The sequence below is a fragment of the Delphinus delphis genome, chromosome 5, assembly GCF_949987515.2.
Source record: "Delphinus delphis chromosome 5, mDelDel1.2, whole genome shotgun sequence".
Lineage (NCBI taxonomy): Eukaryota > Metazoa > Chordata > Mammalia > Artiodactyla > Delphinidae > Delphinus > Delphinus delphis.
The window spans coordinates 117282450-117298258 of record NC_082687.1 but is presented as its reverse complement, the minus strand read 5'-3'; the positions used below and the strand labels follow the sequence as shown (position 1 = coordinate 117298258).

The 15809-nt window shown below is 38.6% G+C and overlaps 1 protein-coding gene across 1 annotated transcript in view; it reads right to left on the bottom strand.

Annotated features, from left to right (window-relative positions):
- The window catches only part of SYNPO2 (synaptopodin 2), a 172246-nt gene that overhangs the window by 30319 nt on the left and 126118 nt on the right, over positions 1–15809 (bottom strand). Inside the window, exons 2-4 of the mRNA XM_060012933.1 lie at positions 9128–9279; positions 4975–5774; positions 114–2299 (exon numbers count right to left, since the gene is read on the bottom strand). Of these exons, the coding sequence (XP_059868916.1) occupies positions 114–2299; positions 4975–5774; positions 9128–9279 (3138 nt within the window). The remainder of the gene's footprint in view (positions 1–113; positions 2300–4974; positions 5775–9127; positions 9280–15809) is intronic.

Genomic DNA, 15809 nt, shown 5'->3' with positions numbered 1-15809 from the left:
CTTGCTAGGCATTCTCAGGGACTCAAGTAACACTGCAAACAATTCGTTTCAAGCAAAGTGGACACTCAGCTTCAGCTACAAGATTACTCTTCCGCAACAGATGGTTTCCACACCTGAACTGTGACACCACTTTTCTTTGCTGAGAACTTCGGCCTTGGTGCCACAAAGTAAGATGTCGAGGCTGATTCTTGCTTTGGAGAGGTGGGAATGGCCACGGGCACTGGGGAGGCGCTTACTGGTGAGGTGGCCTCGGCAAAGAAGGAAGGCTGAGAGCTATAGGCTGGCACTGAGTACACAGACGAGGCCTGCACATTAGTGGGCGAGCCAGCATTCACTGGCCGAGGAGGAATAGCTTGCTTCATGGCTGGCAGTGAACTGACCTTGACTGATGACTTTGCAGGGAGGCCATCCTTTGCATCTGGAGGTTGGAAAGTAAACAAGGATGCATTTAACTGATAAGGTTGGTGCTTCATGACATCCAAAGCATTAAGGGGTTTCTTGCCCTTTTTCTTGCTTGATTTGGAGGCCTGTGGGGCTGATGGCTGGGACTTGACAGCAGCCAGTGGGTAGGAGGGGGAGTGGATGGGATTGTAGGCCACAGGAGGAGGTGCTCGGACATTGGAGGAGTACTTCCAGCCGGCCGGGAGAGATGGAGTGGGAGACTGAGCACGGGCAGCATGGGCCTGCACGGTGTCTGAATCTACCACGTACTTTTTCATCCTCGACTGCCTTTTAGCAAAGAGCTGGGCTCCTTTCCCACTCATTCCTGGAAGCTCATTGGATGGTCCCATTGCGCCAGTATGAGCAGTGTTTACCGTTGGTGTGGGAGCTGATGGTTTGGGAGTGTAGTTCAGACTGGCTACCGATGCTTGTGGTCCTTTGAAGGGACCAGCCAGGCTCAGAGCACTAGCAGGCCGGGCAGTAGGGTAAGAAGGCTGCGCTATTTTGATGGAGGAAACAACGGTGCCATGTGATGGGTTGGATGTGGGGAAGGCAGGAGGTTGGGCTGGAGCCACTCCTGGCGACCAGACTGGAGAAACTGGAGTTACTGGTTGGGAGGATGAGGACTTGACAGAAGGCTTTGGAGCGACAGGAGGTGGGGTCTTTTGTTTTGCAGTGGGGCTTTGCATGAAATTACAAGCCTCTGCTCCTAAACTGAGGTAGTCTTCTTCTGGTCCGGAATCTCCTCCTGCCCCAGTGCCCTTTTTGCCTTCCGAATTTTGAAGAAGTGACAAGAGTTCAGGATTTGGGCTTACTTTGGGCTCTTTAAAAGTGAACATGGGTTTTGTCGTGCTTCTCCTTTTGGCCTCCTGCAATATTCCTGTTCTTTTTGCTGGCACTGCAATCCTTTCATCCCGGGAAGCTATTTGTTCAGATGAATCGTAAAAGGCTGGCTGGGACCATGGGCCAGGCTGGGGCCACGGAGGGAGCTGTGCTGGGCCAGCTGTCGGACTTGACACTGCTCTGGAAAAGGTTTCAGGTGGGGGTGTGACAGCAGAATAAGGTGGAGGCGCAGGAAAGTCAGCAATGGGACTGGTCATGTTTCGCGTTGGAGAGAAGGGGGTTGCTGGCTGGTTCACGGACCCCGGGAAGGGTTTGGCCGTTCTATTCATAGGGATCATCCTCTGAGCCTCTGCTGTCTCGGACAAGCCAGTGAAGCCATTCTGTTGGGGCACATGGCCAAGGCCACGGCTCACCTCGATGTAGCTTTTGCTCGCAGATCTCTGCACTCTCACCGATTCTTCTTCCTTCCTTTGGTAAGATATCATGGTTCTCAGGCCATCCATCTGGGCAGCATCTGGTTCTCTGCTTGGCATTCCACTCACCCTCTCCTCCTCTTTTTGGGCTGTGATCTGATCCATTCTCTCCCTCCTCTTAGCAAACATGAGGGCCCCCTTGCCTGTGGTGTCTGGCAACATCTCCATCTTGTCCCCTCTGCTCAGTTTCTTTTCAATGTCCACTAGTCCAGAATCCCAGTCAAAGTTCACAACTTGTGTGTTGTCGTCAGTGTCAGACAACAACTCTTCCTCCACCTCGGATTCGCTTGCACCCAGAAATGCTACTTCACATGTATCCTCTTTGTCGCCTTCTTCCTCCTCCTCCTCTGCCTCTCGATCAAGTTCACCAGTCCCGTAACTGACTAGGGTGTATTTCCTGGCCCTCCGACGGCGCTTCTTAAACATCAACACCCCCTTGGAGTTGGGGTTGGGGGCATCTGTCAGAAGGAGCGCAATGCTTTTGCATTTAGATTTTGCTTCTTTCACCTGCTTTTCTGATTGGCTTTCGCTCCTCCTGAGCCCTAGGGAAAATACAAAAATTATACTGAGTTGGCGAGTTCAAGGAAGACTCCATGGCAACCCAGAAATCAACTCTCCTGGGGGAAAATGAATGCAGAAAAAACATGTTTACAGTTGGGTACTGAATTTTGAAACAATCCAACTCATTTCTCTTTCTTATTTCTTTCAAAATATATACTTCTGTAATGATATACATGATGGTATAATACAGATATAATTTGTATATATATAATATGCCATTTCATTTTTTCCTGTAAATACATTTTATATATGTTGGTTAGAATATATGTTTCATAATTTGTTTCTGTATGGCTCCTTACACTTTAACAATAAACACTGGAAAATAAATGTCAGTTAGTCGGATGTAATTAAAATTACAAAGGAAAGAATTTAAGGACATAATATTTTCTGAAAACAAGTTAGGACATACCTTGCATTTCCATATTTAAAAAATAAAATGTTGATATAAAACATTTCCAAGCATTTTTAAAAAGTGGGAGGGGGAAACAAGAAAATATTGTTTACCTAAATGTTTCAAAGTAATAAGTTTAAATATTTAAGTTTTCTGTTTCTTTTTTTTTACTTTGTCATTCTCCCAAAGTCTTTGCATTCACAGCTGCTAAATTAATATAAAGTCAAAAAACTGAATGAATAATAATTGAAGGTACCAAATCAATAATTAATAATAATTCAGAATACAAGATTATTGTGAATACATTTAAGAAATTTTAGCTACAAAGTTGTCTAGATAAATTTGTTTGTAAATTATTACCATCTTGGAAATATAATACTACTTTAGATGCAGCAAGAATAAGTGTAGGGCTTCCCTGGTGGCGCAGTGGTTGGGGGTCCGCCTGCCGATGCGGGGGACGCGGGTTCGTGCCCCGGTCCGGGAGGATCCCACGTGCCGCGGAGCGGCTGGGCCCGTGGGCCATGGCCGCTGGGCCTGCGCGTCCGGAGCCTGTGCTCCGCGGCGGGAGAGGCCATGACGGTGGGAGGCCCGCGTACCGCAAAAAAAAAAAAAAAAAAAAAAAAAGAATAAGTGTAAATCTTGGGGAAATTTTTAAATTATATTACTAGTGACTCTTATAACTGTGGGTGAAAACTGATGCGGAAATTAAGTCATGTAAAATGAGAACTTGACAGTTTTAAAATAACAAAAAGCTATATTTCAATTTTTAATTTTATTATTATTGTTATAAAAAATAAATTGGTGGCAAATTAATTTATAGTACCAGCTAATTATAATCATGTGTTCCATGATAAATGAGCATGGTTCACAAATAATTTTTGAGTTCCTCAAAATAGTTAAATGGAAATTTCAGAAAATCTTTCTGAATATTTTTTTAATTGGAAATCAGCTCTATTTTTCACTGGAAAAAATCAGACTTAATGGTTACTTTTTCAAAAATAAAATAGAATCAGAATAGTTTTATAACAAAATTACAGATATTCACTGGTAATCAAATTTTATTTAGAGAATATAGTAAAAAGTGTGGTCATTCCTAAATGTAATTCCTTTTTAACTAGTGTTATACAACTTACTATTAAATTGACAGTCACAGTTGTTGCTAACTTCACTGCCAACATGTAAAATATGTGTGAGTGCTGCCTTAATGCACTTGTTTAATATGCTATAAATGTGAAGATGCATACAGATGCTTAAAGTATAAAGAATGATTAACATCACTTGCCAATTCAACTACAAATGGTTATGCTAAAAATACGCTTTAAAAGGAATAACAATAGTTAGGAGACTTAATATACTTTGAATAACCAAGATCATTACTTTTGTGTATCATTCATACATTCAAGTGCCTTTGACAGTCAGTTTTTACCTCTTCAAATGAAATTCCAAATTTGTTTCTAAAAAGCACATGAAAGAAAATAGCAAAAATCATAAAACCTAACTGCTATTCTTATCTTCATTCTCCAATCTGTAATCGCTCCCCTGGGTAAAACAAAACACTGTAAAAAACCTTGACTTTAAAATATATTTTGTGTTGGGGGACATTTATATGCCTCCACATGGCCCTGGGGATTGACTTTTGTGTCTAGAAGGTAGATGAAACGCTTTGCGGTCTAGTGAAGACTTACAAAACGGAGAGGATCATGTAACTGCTTAGTATTCCACATGTCCTTGTCCGTCAAACTCACTTCTGCAAGCATCATCATGCTGCACAATGATTTTTTTTCAAAACGAGGATCTGCTTTTAATATCAGTGGTGGAGACTGTATTTTAAAGACACCTCTCAGCAGCAGACTCAACAGTTTTTGACAGTTAAACTCAGCATCCACATGACTTCAGATACCCTCAGATGCTATTTTAACATGAAATATCACAATATTCTGAGACAAATCAAAAAGGCACATTAACAGTATTATTTTCTTTAACAGTTCCTGTGTCTTTGGGAATAAAACAAAATGCATTAAAAACATTTAAATCTACTACAAAGTTCAAACTTATTACTTCCAGTTCAGAAATTGGTATTTTCCACAATTTCATGTTTGTTATTTTGTGCATTAATAAATTAAAAAAAAAAAAGCCAATGAGAGACGTAAGAAAATCTTACCAAAAAAAAGAAAAAGGAATTCACGCAGGCAAAGCAGGAGCAAAATACCCTATCTCCCAAGCCCCTTCCAACAGCCCAGCAGTGGCCCCCAGGGCAGGACTTACGTGCGTGGCGTGCTCTGTGCTTGTGAGGTCTGCTGTGATCCCTTTCTGAGCGTGGATCTTCTCCCTGCTCTGTGCCTTCTGATGAGACTGCAAAGGATACCAGAGAAGGAGGTGCTTCTGACTGCCCTCCTTCCACTGGAGAATCCACACACCCCTTTCCTGCCTGAAGCCTGCTCCCTTCCGTCTTCTGCCTATCAGAGCAGTCGAAGATCACTTCCACTCGGGGCAGCCCGGTGTCTCCTGCTTCACTTCCCTGGATCACTCTCAACTCTTGGCCACTGGAGATCTGGATTATCTTGCTGGACCTCAGACAAGGCTCCCCTTTCTCATTAGTGGGGACAGAATTTATGTGGACGATCCCGTCATGCTGTAAATTAGGATCTTGGTCAGGAGGCTTAGATTTTTCAGTTCCCAGGAGAGCCACTACAGGGGCACTAGTGCGCTTGTGTCTCTCTTGTGAAAGGGACAGTTGTAGCTCAACCACAGTGCCTGGCCGCCCCGCTTCTGCCTTCTCCCTTAAGATAACCTCTTCTGGTAAGCGTCCACTTTTAGAGTCATACGTGTGAGGAGCCAGGCCTGTTTCTTCTTTTATGCTCCCAGAAAAACCAGCACCACTTGCTTGGTCCTCAGCTAGGGGAGCTCCACTCTTGACCTGGGCAATGTAGAACTCCCTGTACTGGCTCTTTGTGGCTGGTCGAATCTGTAGGGTGGTACTTTCCACGTACCCTTCATGGATGAGACGCTCGTGGTTTTTGTTTTCAGTTTCAGAGTTCAAAGTCTCACTTATTCCACTGGATGGTCTGCACACAGAAAAATCAGTCCAGACAGTTAAATCAGAGTGTGTTACACCTGCCAAAGAACTTCCTGACACTTTTATGATGTCTAATACAGGATACAATAAAAATATTTCCTCTTAAATGTCAACTGCAACATATTTGAAAACAGAAATTGGCAACATGTTTATATTATTATTTAAAGATCTTCCAAATAAACTTGTCTTTTAAAGCAAAGCAAAAATGCTCACAAAAGGTTATGAAACGGAAATCCATCCTAAATTCAGCTTTTATTTTTTTCAAAGCACAAGTTATAGCTACATGGATGCCCTTCATCTATAATTATTGGGGTGTTTTCAAATAACCATGCTTGTTATAATATGACAAAGCATTTTAATGTCTTATTGACTAAGTTTAGGTCTGGACATTATAAAGTCTCATAAACATATTCAGCAGCTTCAGAGCAATATTAATATACAGATAACTCAAGTAATTCTTTTAGAGGCTGTGCTTTCTTGAAAGGAATGAAATAGAAGCTGTTTTTTTAAGCTCCAATGAGCATGTGTTTTGTAATAAGTGGACCCCAGCCCAGTACTCTTGTGTAAAGAGAAATCCTTTCCATGCGGCAATGAATCATTGAGTCATGGAGTATTTATAATCTGAGATGTCTCCCCTTCTCTACTTGAACTTGCTCTCTTGGAGCATTTTCCTTATAGGATCTCTGAAGTCAAACTGTTCCTTAATCTCTCAGCTAAGGAGCCCACAGCTGTTCACCACAGTCCTTTGATTTTGACCTTTACCATTCCCAGATAGTTTTGCAAATTTGGGTTTGCAAGAAGCAGTGTCAGTTAAGGGTTAAACAACTTCTTGCTAAAACTCTAATTTAAACTCTAGCTGCTTTTAGAAGAGAAGCATCATTCACAGAACAGCTGTAGGAGATGCCTTCATTTCTTACATTTGTAAGTTTTTTAAAGAAGCAGCAGCGCCTATCTTGGCCCCTTTCTTCTTCCCACAAAACGTGCCCTAACTAATGCAGGGTCATCAATTGAAGGGAGTGAGCCCCTACTTCTATTCTACTCAAGGGAATTTACCTTTGAATTTATGTTGTAGTAAAATTTAAGACTAATATTCAAAATAATTACTCCTAACTTTGCTTTTGACTGCATTTAGCAAAACAAAAATAAACAAAACACAAACTAACAGTCAAATGAAATGCAGCTTTCTCTATGCAAATAATCTGTAAAGCTTCCTGGTAATACCAAAAAAAAATTATAATATAGTATTTTTTAAACATGTTGAAAGCAAATTAGATCTTCCTTTTATAGGAAATGATGAATACACTGTATGCAACTGAATTTGAGGGTACCAAAAGGCCAGAGAGTTTTAATTTAGGAAGGCCTTGAGATGGAAGTAGATTAAATCACTTTGAATTATGTTAGCAATCAGTTATGAAGCTGAGAAGAGAAAAGTTTGAATTCGTTCCAGCCTTACACACTGTAATACAGGCAAATGGGTCAGAAAAATGTTAACATTTATTGGTAGCCAAGGTAAAATGGATAGCTGTACATGAATAAAAATCATAAAAGAACTAGAGGTTAAAGCTTTATACCTTAACATGCTCATTTCCATTCAGGGCACATAGGTACTCAATTCCACAATTTATGTGTCATAATTATATGGGTATATATATATAATCATTTAAATGAAATTTACTGTAATAGAGACAATGTTAAAGGAGGATTTTTTTAAGGTAGTCTGACCCAGCTATCTCTGGGCAATAGTCCAGGAAAAGTAAATCGCTTGTCCTCTAGGGATAGACAACAGTTACATGAGTGAGAGAAATATTTAATTCCAGGAAACAATGTTCAGTTACCCAGATTGGTAGTGGTGGTGGTGGTGGTGATGATGATGATGATGATTACCTTTGGGCTGATTTTAATTTGAGATTCCATTTTGAATCTCGTCAATTATTTATTTATTTTTTAAAGGGAAAAATAATAATAATCATGATTCCAGTTCTTAAAAGTAGCAGAGAATGAGTCTATTTATTTCTGAAAGTAAATAGGTACCTAAGACTCAACTTTAAACCATCAAGGACTTTCCCAATGGTAGTCAATCATAATCAAAACAAAAACTAGTAGGGGATGTCTCAGACTACAAGTGTGTTCTGAAGAGACTGGCCTCATTAAATCAGCAAAGACACTACAAGGGAATAAGTTAGAAAAGGTTTTTCTCCCATTTTGGATGTGATTGAACACTTCAGATACCTCAGAGATTGATGCATAATAATGGCCAACCCTGTGACTACACTTGGCAACATTACTGTTAGATCCCTTTTAAAAGCAAATGGCAGCTTTATAAATAAGTAGGATCCCAGAGGCTTAAACACTGAGCTTGAAGGGTAAATATTTAGATGGGAGATTCTGAGACAAATGGTAGATTTCTTTTATTTTCACAAAATTTTGGCCAAAGTGAGTTCACATTTGTATAGAAATGGAATCATATTGAATGATTATCAGAGGGGTAATGCTGTACGTAGTCTTTCTGCAGAGTTAAGGCAAAACCTAGAAGGTTTTGAAATTCTGTGTGAAAAGTCCTTCTCTTGTCTTTCTGAAGGCTGCTCTCTAGGACGCCAGAGTGTTCCTTTGTGGATTCATTATAATGCCATGGTCAGGGCCTCGTTTGCAAAGTTAATGTGGACTATACTACCATTTGCACATGGTAAAAATGTTGATGCTATAGTTTTTTGTGATTACCCTCATTGTTTTCTTTTGTTTTTATGTTTAAAGTTTACTTCTGTATTTTTAAGCAATTAGGTCAGGAGGGTAATTTGGAGAGATCAAATTGACAAGTGATTTGCATTGATAGTCCAAAAACTAACCATCAGCTTTTGCCCATATCCAAATACTGGTTTTTCTGGCAAACAGAAATTGGACTGCTTTTAAGGGTTTCTTGGTTCTTTTCCTTCTCCTAGGCATCCTCTTTCTATTCAAATAAATATTATACAGTATAACATTGTGACATTTAAACATTTTAAATTAATCTAGGAATCTAGGAATTTTAATTTAGTGATCCTGACCCACCAAAGCATCTTGACCTAGAAGTATTATATTCAATATACTGAGCTTCCTAAGGAAGTAGTCTAAAATACCTAAGATTTTCAACAGAGTTCTTGAAACAAAATCTTCAAGTTAATTCTCAACCAGAAAATTCAGTTGATTAGAATTGCCATTTTTCAAACACTATGATTTTTCTGTTTAACTATACTGACCTACGGAGCACCCTTATTTCCCCATAAATAACAATTTATATGGTAGTAGGAGCTATAGCTTTCCCATGTAGCTTCGGGAGAAAATATACATTCCAACGAATCTTCTTACCTTTTGACGAGCATTTGGAGAGAGTCTGTTATGCTCTCCATGAGCTTGACGACTTCTGGGTGGGTGAGGTCTGCACAAGGACTGCCATTGATAGAAACCACTTCATCCCCCTCACAGAGCCCAGACCCGGAGGCTTTGCTCTGGCTTCGGATCTGAGTGGGGTGAAAAAGGAGGCAACAGTTAGAATTATATAACATAAAAAAACGCGCCACTATCTCTGAGAAATTTCTGCTTGGGAGAGGTAAATAGATCTTCAGACTGTAAAAGCAGCCCTGAGTTTTAATTTACCTGTTAACCTATAAGACCATCTTAAACACTTTTCACCCATTACGCACAATTTATTATACACCATAATGTCAACATTTAATTCATAGCATTTTAAGTAAACAGAAAAAAAGGAAATCAAATCTATGGTGAAGGAACTAGAAAAACAGAAGTAAAGAATAGTGAAGAATGGAGGAAGACAGATGTTTAAACTGATTATACGTTAAAAATAATTATTTCACACTGTGAAGCTTGATCCAATAAGAAAGTGGCTTCTCCCATTAAAATAAAATTTAAAAGCCCTTCTCATTGCCAGGGTGGATGGAACACCAAATGTAAGAAGGACATGTAGGGCAGGACAATCAATTTAAGGAGATAGCTGTACAGCTCAATGAACTGACGAAAGCCATCCCAGTAAAATGGGGAAATTAGGCAGCAGGATATTAAGAATTACGTCAGAGGGAGAAATCCTTCATTGAAATCAACTATTCAGGACTTGATAATAAGCAAACTTTAGCAAAAAAGAAAGAAAAAAAAGGGATTATTTTGCAAAAAAACAGAAACAGCCCTGCTATAAGGATTGCATCATATTCCAGCACAGATTCAGTGGGACAAGAAATGACTAAAAACCTAGAAGAGAACCTTCAGATCCTGGAAGAAGAGAAATTCAGAGGAGTAGAATAGCAACAGAGCTCCCACCAGTCCTTAGTGAAGAATAACATTCAGTTATTCCTGGAGGTTTACATTCTGTATAATTATGATTATGGTAAAATGCTGTGCTGGTTATTATCCGTCTGCCCTTCCAGGCCCATTCTCTACCCTCCCTGGCGCCTCTTTATGGCAGTGGGAGGATTGGCCTGTAGAGACTGCAGTGACCAAGTTCCCTTGCCTGCCAACTCCTGGTTGGATTTGGTCAACGGGAAGCCCCAGTAAGAGATCAAAGAGCAAGGGAAATGAGAGGTCAGGGAGGTGTTCTCCCTGCAAGACCTGCTGGGCCAGGATTTGGCAATGGCTTTGCTCCTTGATCTAGACAGTTAGAGCTCTTGTCCGTCTGTCCCTCTACCATGCCTTAACTCTTGTTATATTCCAATAACACACACCATCTCTTTGCATCTTCAGGCCTAAGGGTAATAATAGCTTCCTGCTCTTGATCTCTGGGTGCTTCATTATCATTTGTTGGTTCACTTGAGCCTGCCTTTAGTCCCTGCATTACATTATCTTTAATTACTCCTTTGAACAGGCCACCTATTTCCTGCTAGGACCCTAAATGATACTAATGTGTTTAGATTTCATTTTATAACGTGAATTTAATAGTTCTCAATGAACCATGTATCATGATCATACAATCTCAAATTTAAGAATACTTTAAGATAATCTTATATACATTTTCTACCAAGGGGAATCCCTGTTTGACTATTAAAATTAAGATTCTGAGTCCAAAGAGGCCAAAACCAGGTAAGCAGTGCTTCTTGAAGAATGTTTTCATAGCCAGGCTCATTTCTGATTTGGCATAAAATGTATTTCAATTTATCTCTAACAGATGCCCACAAATTCTTGCTAAGGTCTTAAATGATAATTAATATGCTGACTGAAACAGGTTTAAAGTTTATATCTCCAAGTGCATTTATATTTTAAATGATACTCTTGGAAGCAGAAGCATATCTTTAAGTGCCAAAGCAATGATGCTATTGAAATTTGAAGTGATTCAGTTAGTTTTGTTCTGGGAGGGTCTATCCTTTTAATACTCATTCCTTTTGTTTTGAAAGAATACACTAATTTATTGCAAAAATTAAATGAACTCAATATTTCCAAGGCTATAAGGAAGCAACAAAAGCAATGAGAAAGAGAATTTCACCCAGTTTTGAAAAATATTTGTCTATTGACTGACAAATATATTTTTTTGTTGTCTTGCATGAAATTATTAAAATAAAGAATCATGAGAGAGTTGTTAATAAGTCAAGAATAAAACAATGCTCAACAATGAACATTTAAATTAGGAATAGAGTTATTCACATTTCATTTAAATTTATTTAATTTTTTTAAATAAAATAAGATTAGGTGGATAATAAAGCATGTTTCTGAAGCATAAAACCATTCATCCAGTGGAGTCAGATGTACTAGAGTACAAACAGAAAATTCATCCTTTTGAGAACCAAAGGGGTTTTATGTTGATAAAACAGATGCGTCATTATACCCTGTACCCCGGCCCCCACCAGGCCCAATCCTGAAGCTGGGGTTCCGTTTATCAGCAATAAGTTGTGTGAGTTTTGAGCAGCTTCATGGGTTTGCAGAGCAAGATGAAAAATTGGTCCTTGGAAAAAAACAAATCCACAACTTAATAGAGCTGCCTATCATCCAAACATGTGTTGCTTGATGGGAAAAGTGCAGTTCATCATTATGCTTGTCAAGTGGAGCTTTTAGTGGTATCCAAATTAGCAAAAGCACTATGGTAGGAGCCATTAGCATTCCTTCAGAGCATACATTCTGAGGTCAACATTTGGAATCAACTGCTGTGATTGTGTTTAGCTGACCTTTTACAGTTGTCTGAACAGCAGGAAATATTTTTTCCCTCAAGAACCATGTTAAATGTGGTGATACTTTCCTTGCTGCAGAGACTTTTCTAAAGGACTACTCTTTCTCCATTTTTAATAGGACTAAACTAAACAAAGGTTATATGCCAAGTCAATTATGCCCAAACATATCCCTTGCAATCACCAACTTCACCAATATGGTTCTGTTCATAGGTGTATTATGAAGACTAAACATTTATTAGGATACAAAAGATCTTTACCTTATATTGTGTATAATTATGTATTTTTATAATTTGTATAATTGTGTATTATTATGTATCTGAGTAAAAATTCTATTCCCTGAAAACATTCTTACTTGTTAAAATGAAATACATTGTCAGTAAAAAGAGTAAGTTTGCATGTAAAAATCATTACTATTTATAATGCTGAATCTCTATCAGTGAAATTATCAACCAGTCTTCTCCTCAGGCCATTAGTCCTAGATTCATAAAATATGTGTCCTAGTGGAAAAGAACACCAACTCTGATGAAAGAAGACATAGGATTCAATTGTGTGGCTCCAAAGCTTGCTAACTCTCTGAACTTAGATGAGTTACATTACATCCTTAAGCTCTAGTTTTCTAAAGTGTAAAATAGAACTAATAAATTTGATCTCTCTAGATGGTTAATAAGGATTAGAAATAATATGTGTTAAGTTCCATGATGCACATACAGCTCATAGAAGTGCTCAAGAAGGGACTAATGAATAAGAATGCATTGACTTCCTACACACACACACACACACACACACACAAACAAAAAGAACATGCCAAGTAAAAAGAAAAACTGTAAAATGTTAGTACTTTGTCTATAAGATGTTTGAAAATATCTGGATTTATTTTCAGTTTTTATCCATATGCTTGGCATTATCTCATCATAATCTAAGATAAACAATGTTTTATCTGTCTTTTCCTCAGTGAGTACACATTTCATAACTGAAATATGGAAGAGAAGACAAGCCTATTTATTGTTTCCCAGCAGAAGTAATAATACAAATATTTAAATATTAGTGGCTTTTTTTTATTGAGCACTTACTATACCAAGCCCTTTACATCCTTAAACCATTTATCCCTATAAAACATTAATGAGAAGTATAAATGTACTTCTACTTGTATGTGTTCAGATGTGCTGTCATTACTCTCATTTTTATGGATCGGAAAACAGAGACTCAGAAAAGTTAGGTACTTTGCCTAAAATCACACAGCTAGGACCAGAACTTGAACACAGGGATTTTGACTCCAGGGCTTGTGTTTTAACCATTACACATACTGCCTACCTAGTCGATAGTCTAAATTCTCTACCATGAGCCCTACAGTGAAGAGAGAGAGGAGTGCAATAACAATTGACCTGCAGTGAGTAAAGTCAGGGAGGAAATGGGAGAGACTAGGAAGAAGTGATAGAAACTTGCCTGGTCAGTCCATAAACCAATGTTGGGAAGGACAGGGTTTTTTTATTTTGTTTTCCTTCTTCTTCTTCCTCTTTTATTATTTTAAGAGTTATATATATGTAATATTCTTTAAAGATTTTTCAATCTTTAATTTTTAATTGTCAATTTTATGACCCAATATGTTACAAATTCAAAATTGAGTAAAACTGTGTTTTGCAAACTGTGATTTGAAACAACATACCTATGTGAGCATGTAATATAACTCCCTTTCTTTGAAAACATTCCCTTAGAGACCTCATTCCACACCTAATACATTAGTCAGATGAGTGAGTTTCTATCCATAAAGCCTGTATTCCCTTTCAGTGTCTCTCAATTTAATCAGAGCACAAAACTAAGAGAGATATTGGTAATGTAGATATTTACCAAATACTGTGTTTTATTGTTTACAGCCCCTTGATCCACGTCAGGAAAGATTTATTTTACTGCAACCAAGTGAAAATGTAAAGTCAAGCCTTATTTAGGAAATTTAACAACATTATTTCATTTCATAAACTAAATCTGAGAAGAATGTCAGCTACGCTCATTTACTTTTATGATAAATAATTCCCTGGTAAAATGAAAAAAGCTCCATTTCTATTAACTTATTATTGATTCATGTCCACGTCTTCCAGAACTGACTAGAAAGCAAGTACCAGGTTTGAGTTCTCACAGAACCTTGTACTTAAACTACTTTGTATTGTGTATATGACGTATCAAGTGTGTCAGATTCCTGTTAGCGAAACTAAATCTTGTCTCATGGGCTGCATTTTCCCATACAGTTCACTGACAAGTCCTCTTGGAAGATGTCAGAGTAAGTGGTAGAACCAAGACAGTCTCCTCTTTAAATTCCACTACTATATGTATTAAAATACATGGAAGAGAAAGAGAAGATAGCATAAATTAACCTATCTTATGCAGGGCTATTCTTAGTCCATAAAATAAAGTCTTGGGACCTGGAGATAACTAAGACGGGATGAAATACATGATCTCAGACAAGTAAAAACATTTTGATGGAAGCTGGAAAATAGTCTATGATCTAGTAGCTCTTTCTGAAGCCCCAGCCCTTCCTCAGTTTTCCACTTCAGGCCTTTGGCAAAACTTCCGTCATACTTCTAAGACAAAATTTAATAAGCATTCCCTCACCCCAACTGGCTCTTAAACCAAAGACTTAGATAAGTCTGTGTTTATCAGCTGTCCAGTGAAATGGTCAGAATGGTCACTGGAAGGTACAGCAAGAGCAATGATGATGGTTAAAGTTTTAGAAATACGTAAATAATCCTACTTTTAATGGGCTTGCTTTCCAAATTCTGAACTCCAACCTCAGCCCTTGAAGGGGGGTTTCCTAATAACAAAACTGAGTTTACAAGTTGTTGGGAATTCACGTTCACAGTACAATATTTTTGGAAATCAATAGCAAATAGCAATGTAACAGTTTCCGAATGACAAGGCAAAAGAAAACAAGGACCAGAACACAATGGAATAAAAATAATAATAAACCAAGAAAAATCTTAATAGTAGGAAGCAAAAAGCATCTTGGAATTCAGTGCAGAAATTCAAACAGCAAAATGGAAAAAAAAGACTTGAGGACATATCTAGACTATGGGGAAAATAAACAAGAAATATAACCAATAACTGAGTAAATAAAAAGTCGGAGAAAACTGTGGCAAAGAGTTGAATGGATTGCTCGACTTTTGTCCCAAGCCCCCTTGAATATGCCTTGCGTGCAACAGAAGCTGAGAAGATAAAGTAACATTTCCCAGACTCTCCTTCAGCTAGGGTTCTGGGTGTGATTTAATTTCAACAAGCAGGTGTACCTGCGAGAAACTTGCACTTGAAATTGAATTAAATGGAGAGAGGCATTACACTGTGAGGCATCCATCTTGCTGGTGCAGATCTGGGAGATGATTCTCCTCTGGCTACAGCAGTTCTGCTGGCAGTTTCTTAATCTCAGATCACAGCTAAAGTGTGTAATCCTAGACCTAGCACTGGGCCAGCCCAATAGCTTCCTGACCCCTTTAGCTTCCTGATTGTGGCAAATGTTGCCAATCCCTTGGGTAGCCGGTTCTACAGTGTTGTTTGAAGTCATTTCTGGAGGCCCTGCCTAAAGCCTGCCTTTCCAGATCTTTCAACAATTCTGTAAGTACTTCTTATATTCCTTTTCTCCCTAAATTAACTAGAGAGTTTTCTATTTCCTGCAAATGAACCCTGAGCTGATACAGAAAGATAGAATCAAGGGCAAACATAGAAGGTAAAAAAGGCCAAGAGCTAAAACAGCAACTATTTCTCAGATACAGAAAAGAAAAAAAGATGGACACAGATGCTAATATCTCAAGACAGACAGGAGAGACAATGCAGGAAAATGCAGGAACTAACACCAGATAAATTGTACGAGGTCACCATCTGCTAAGAATACAGGAGGAAAG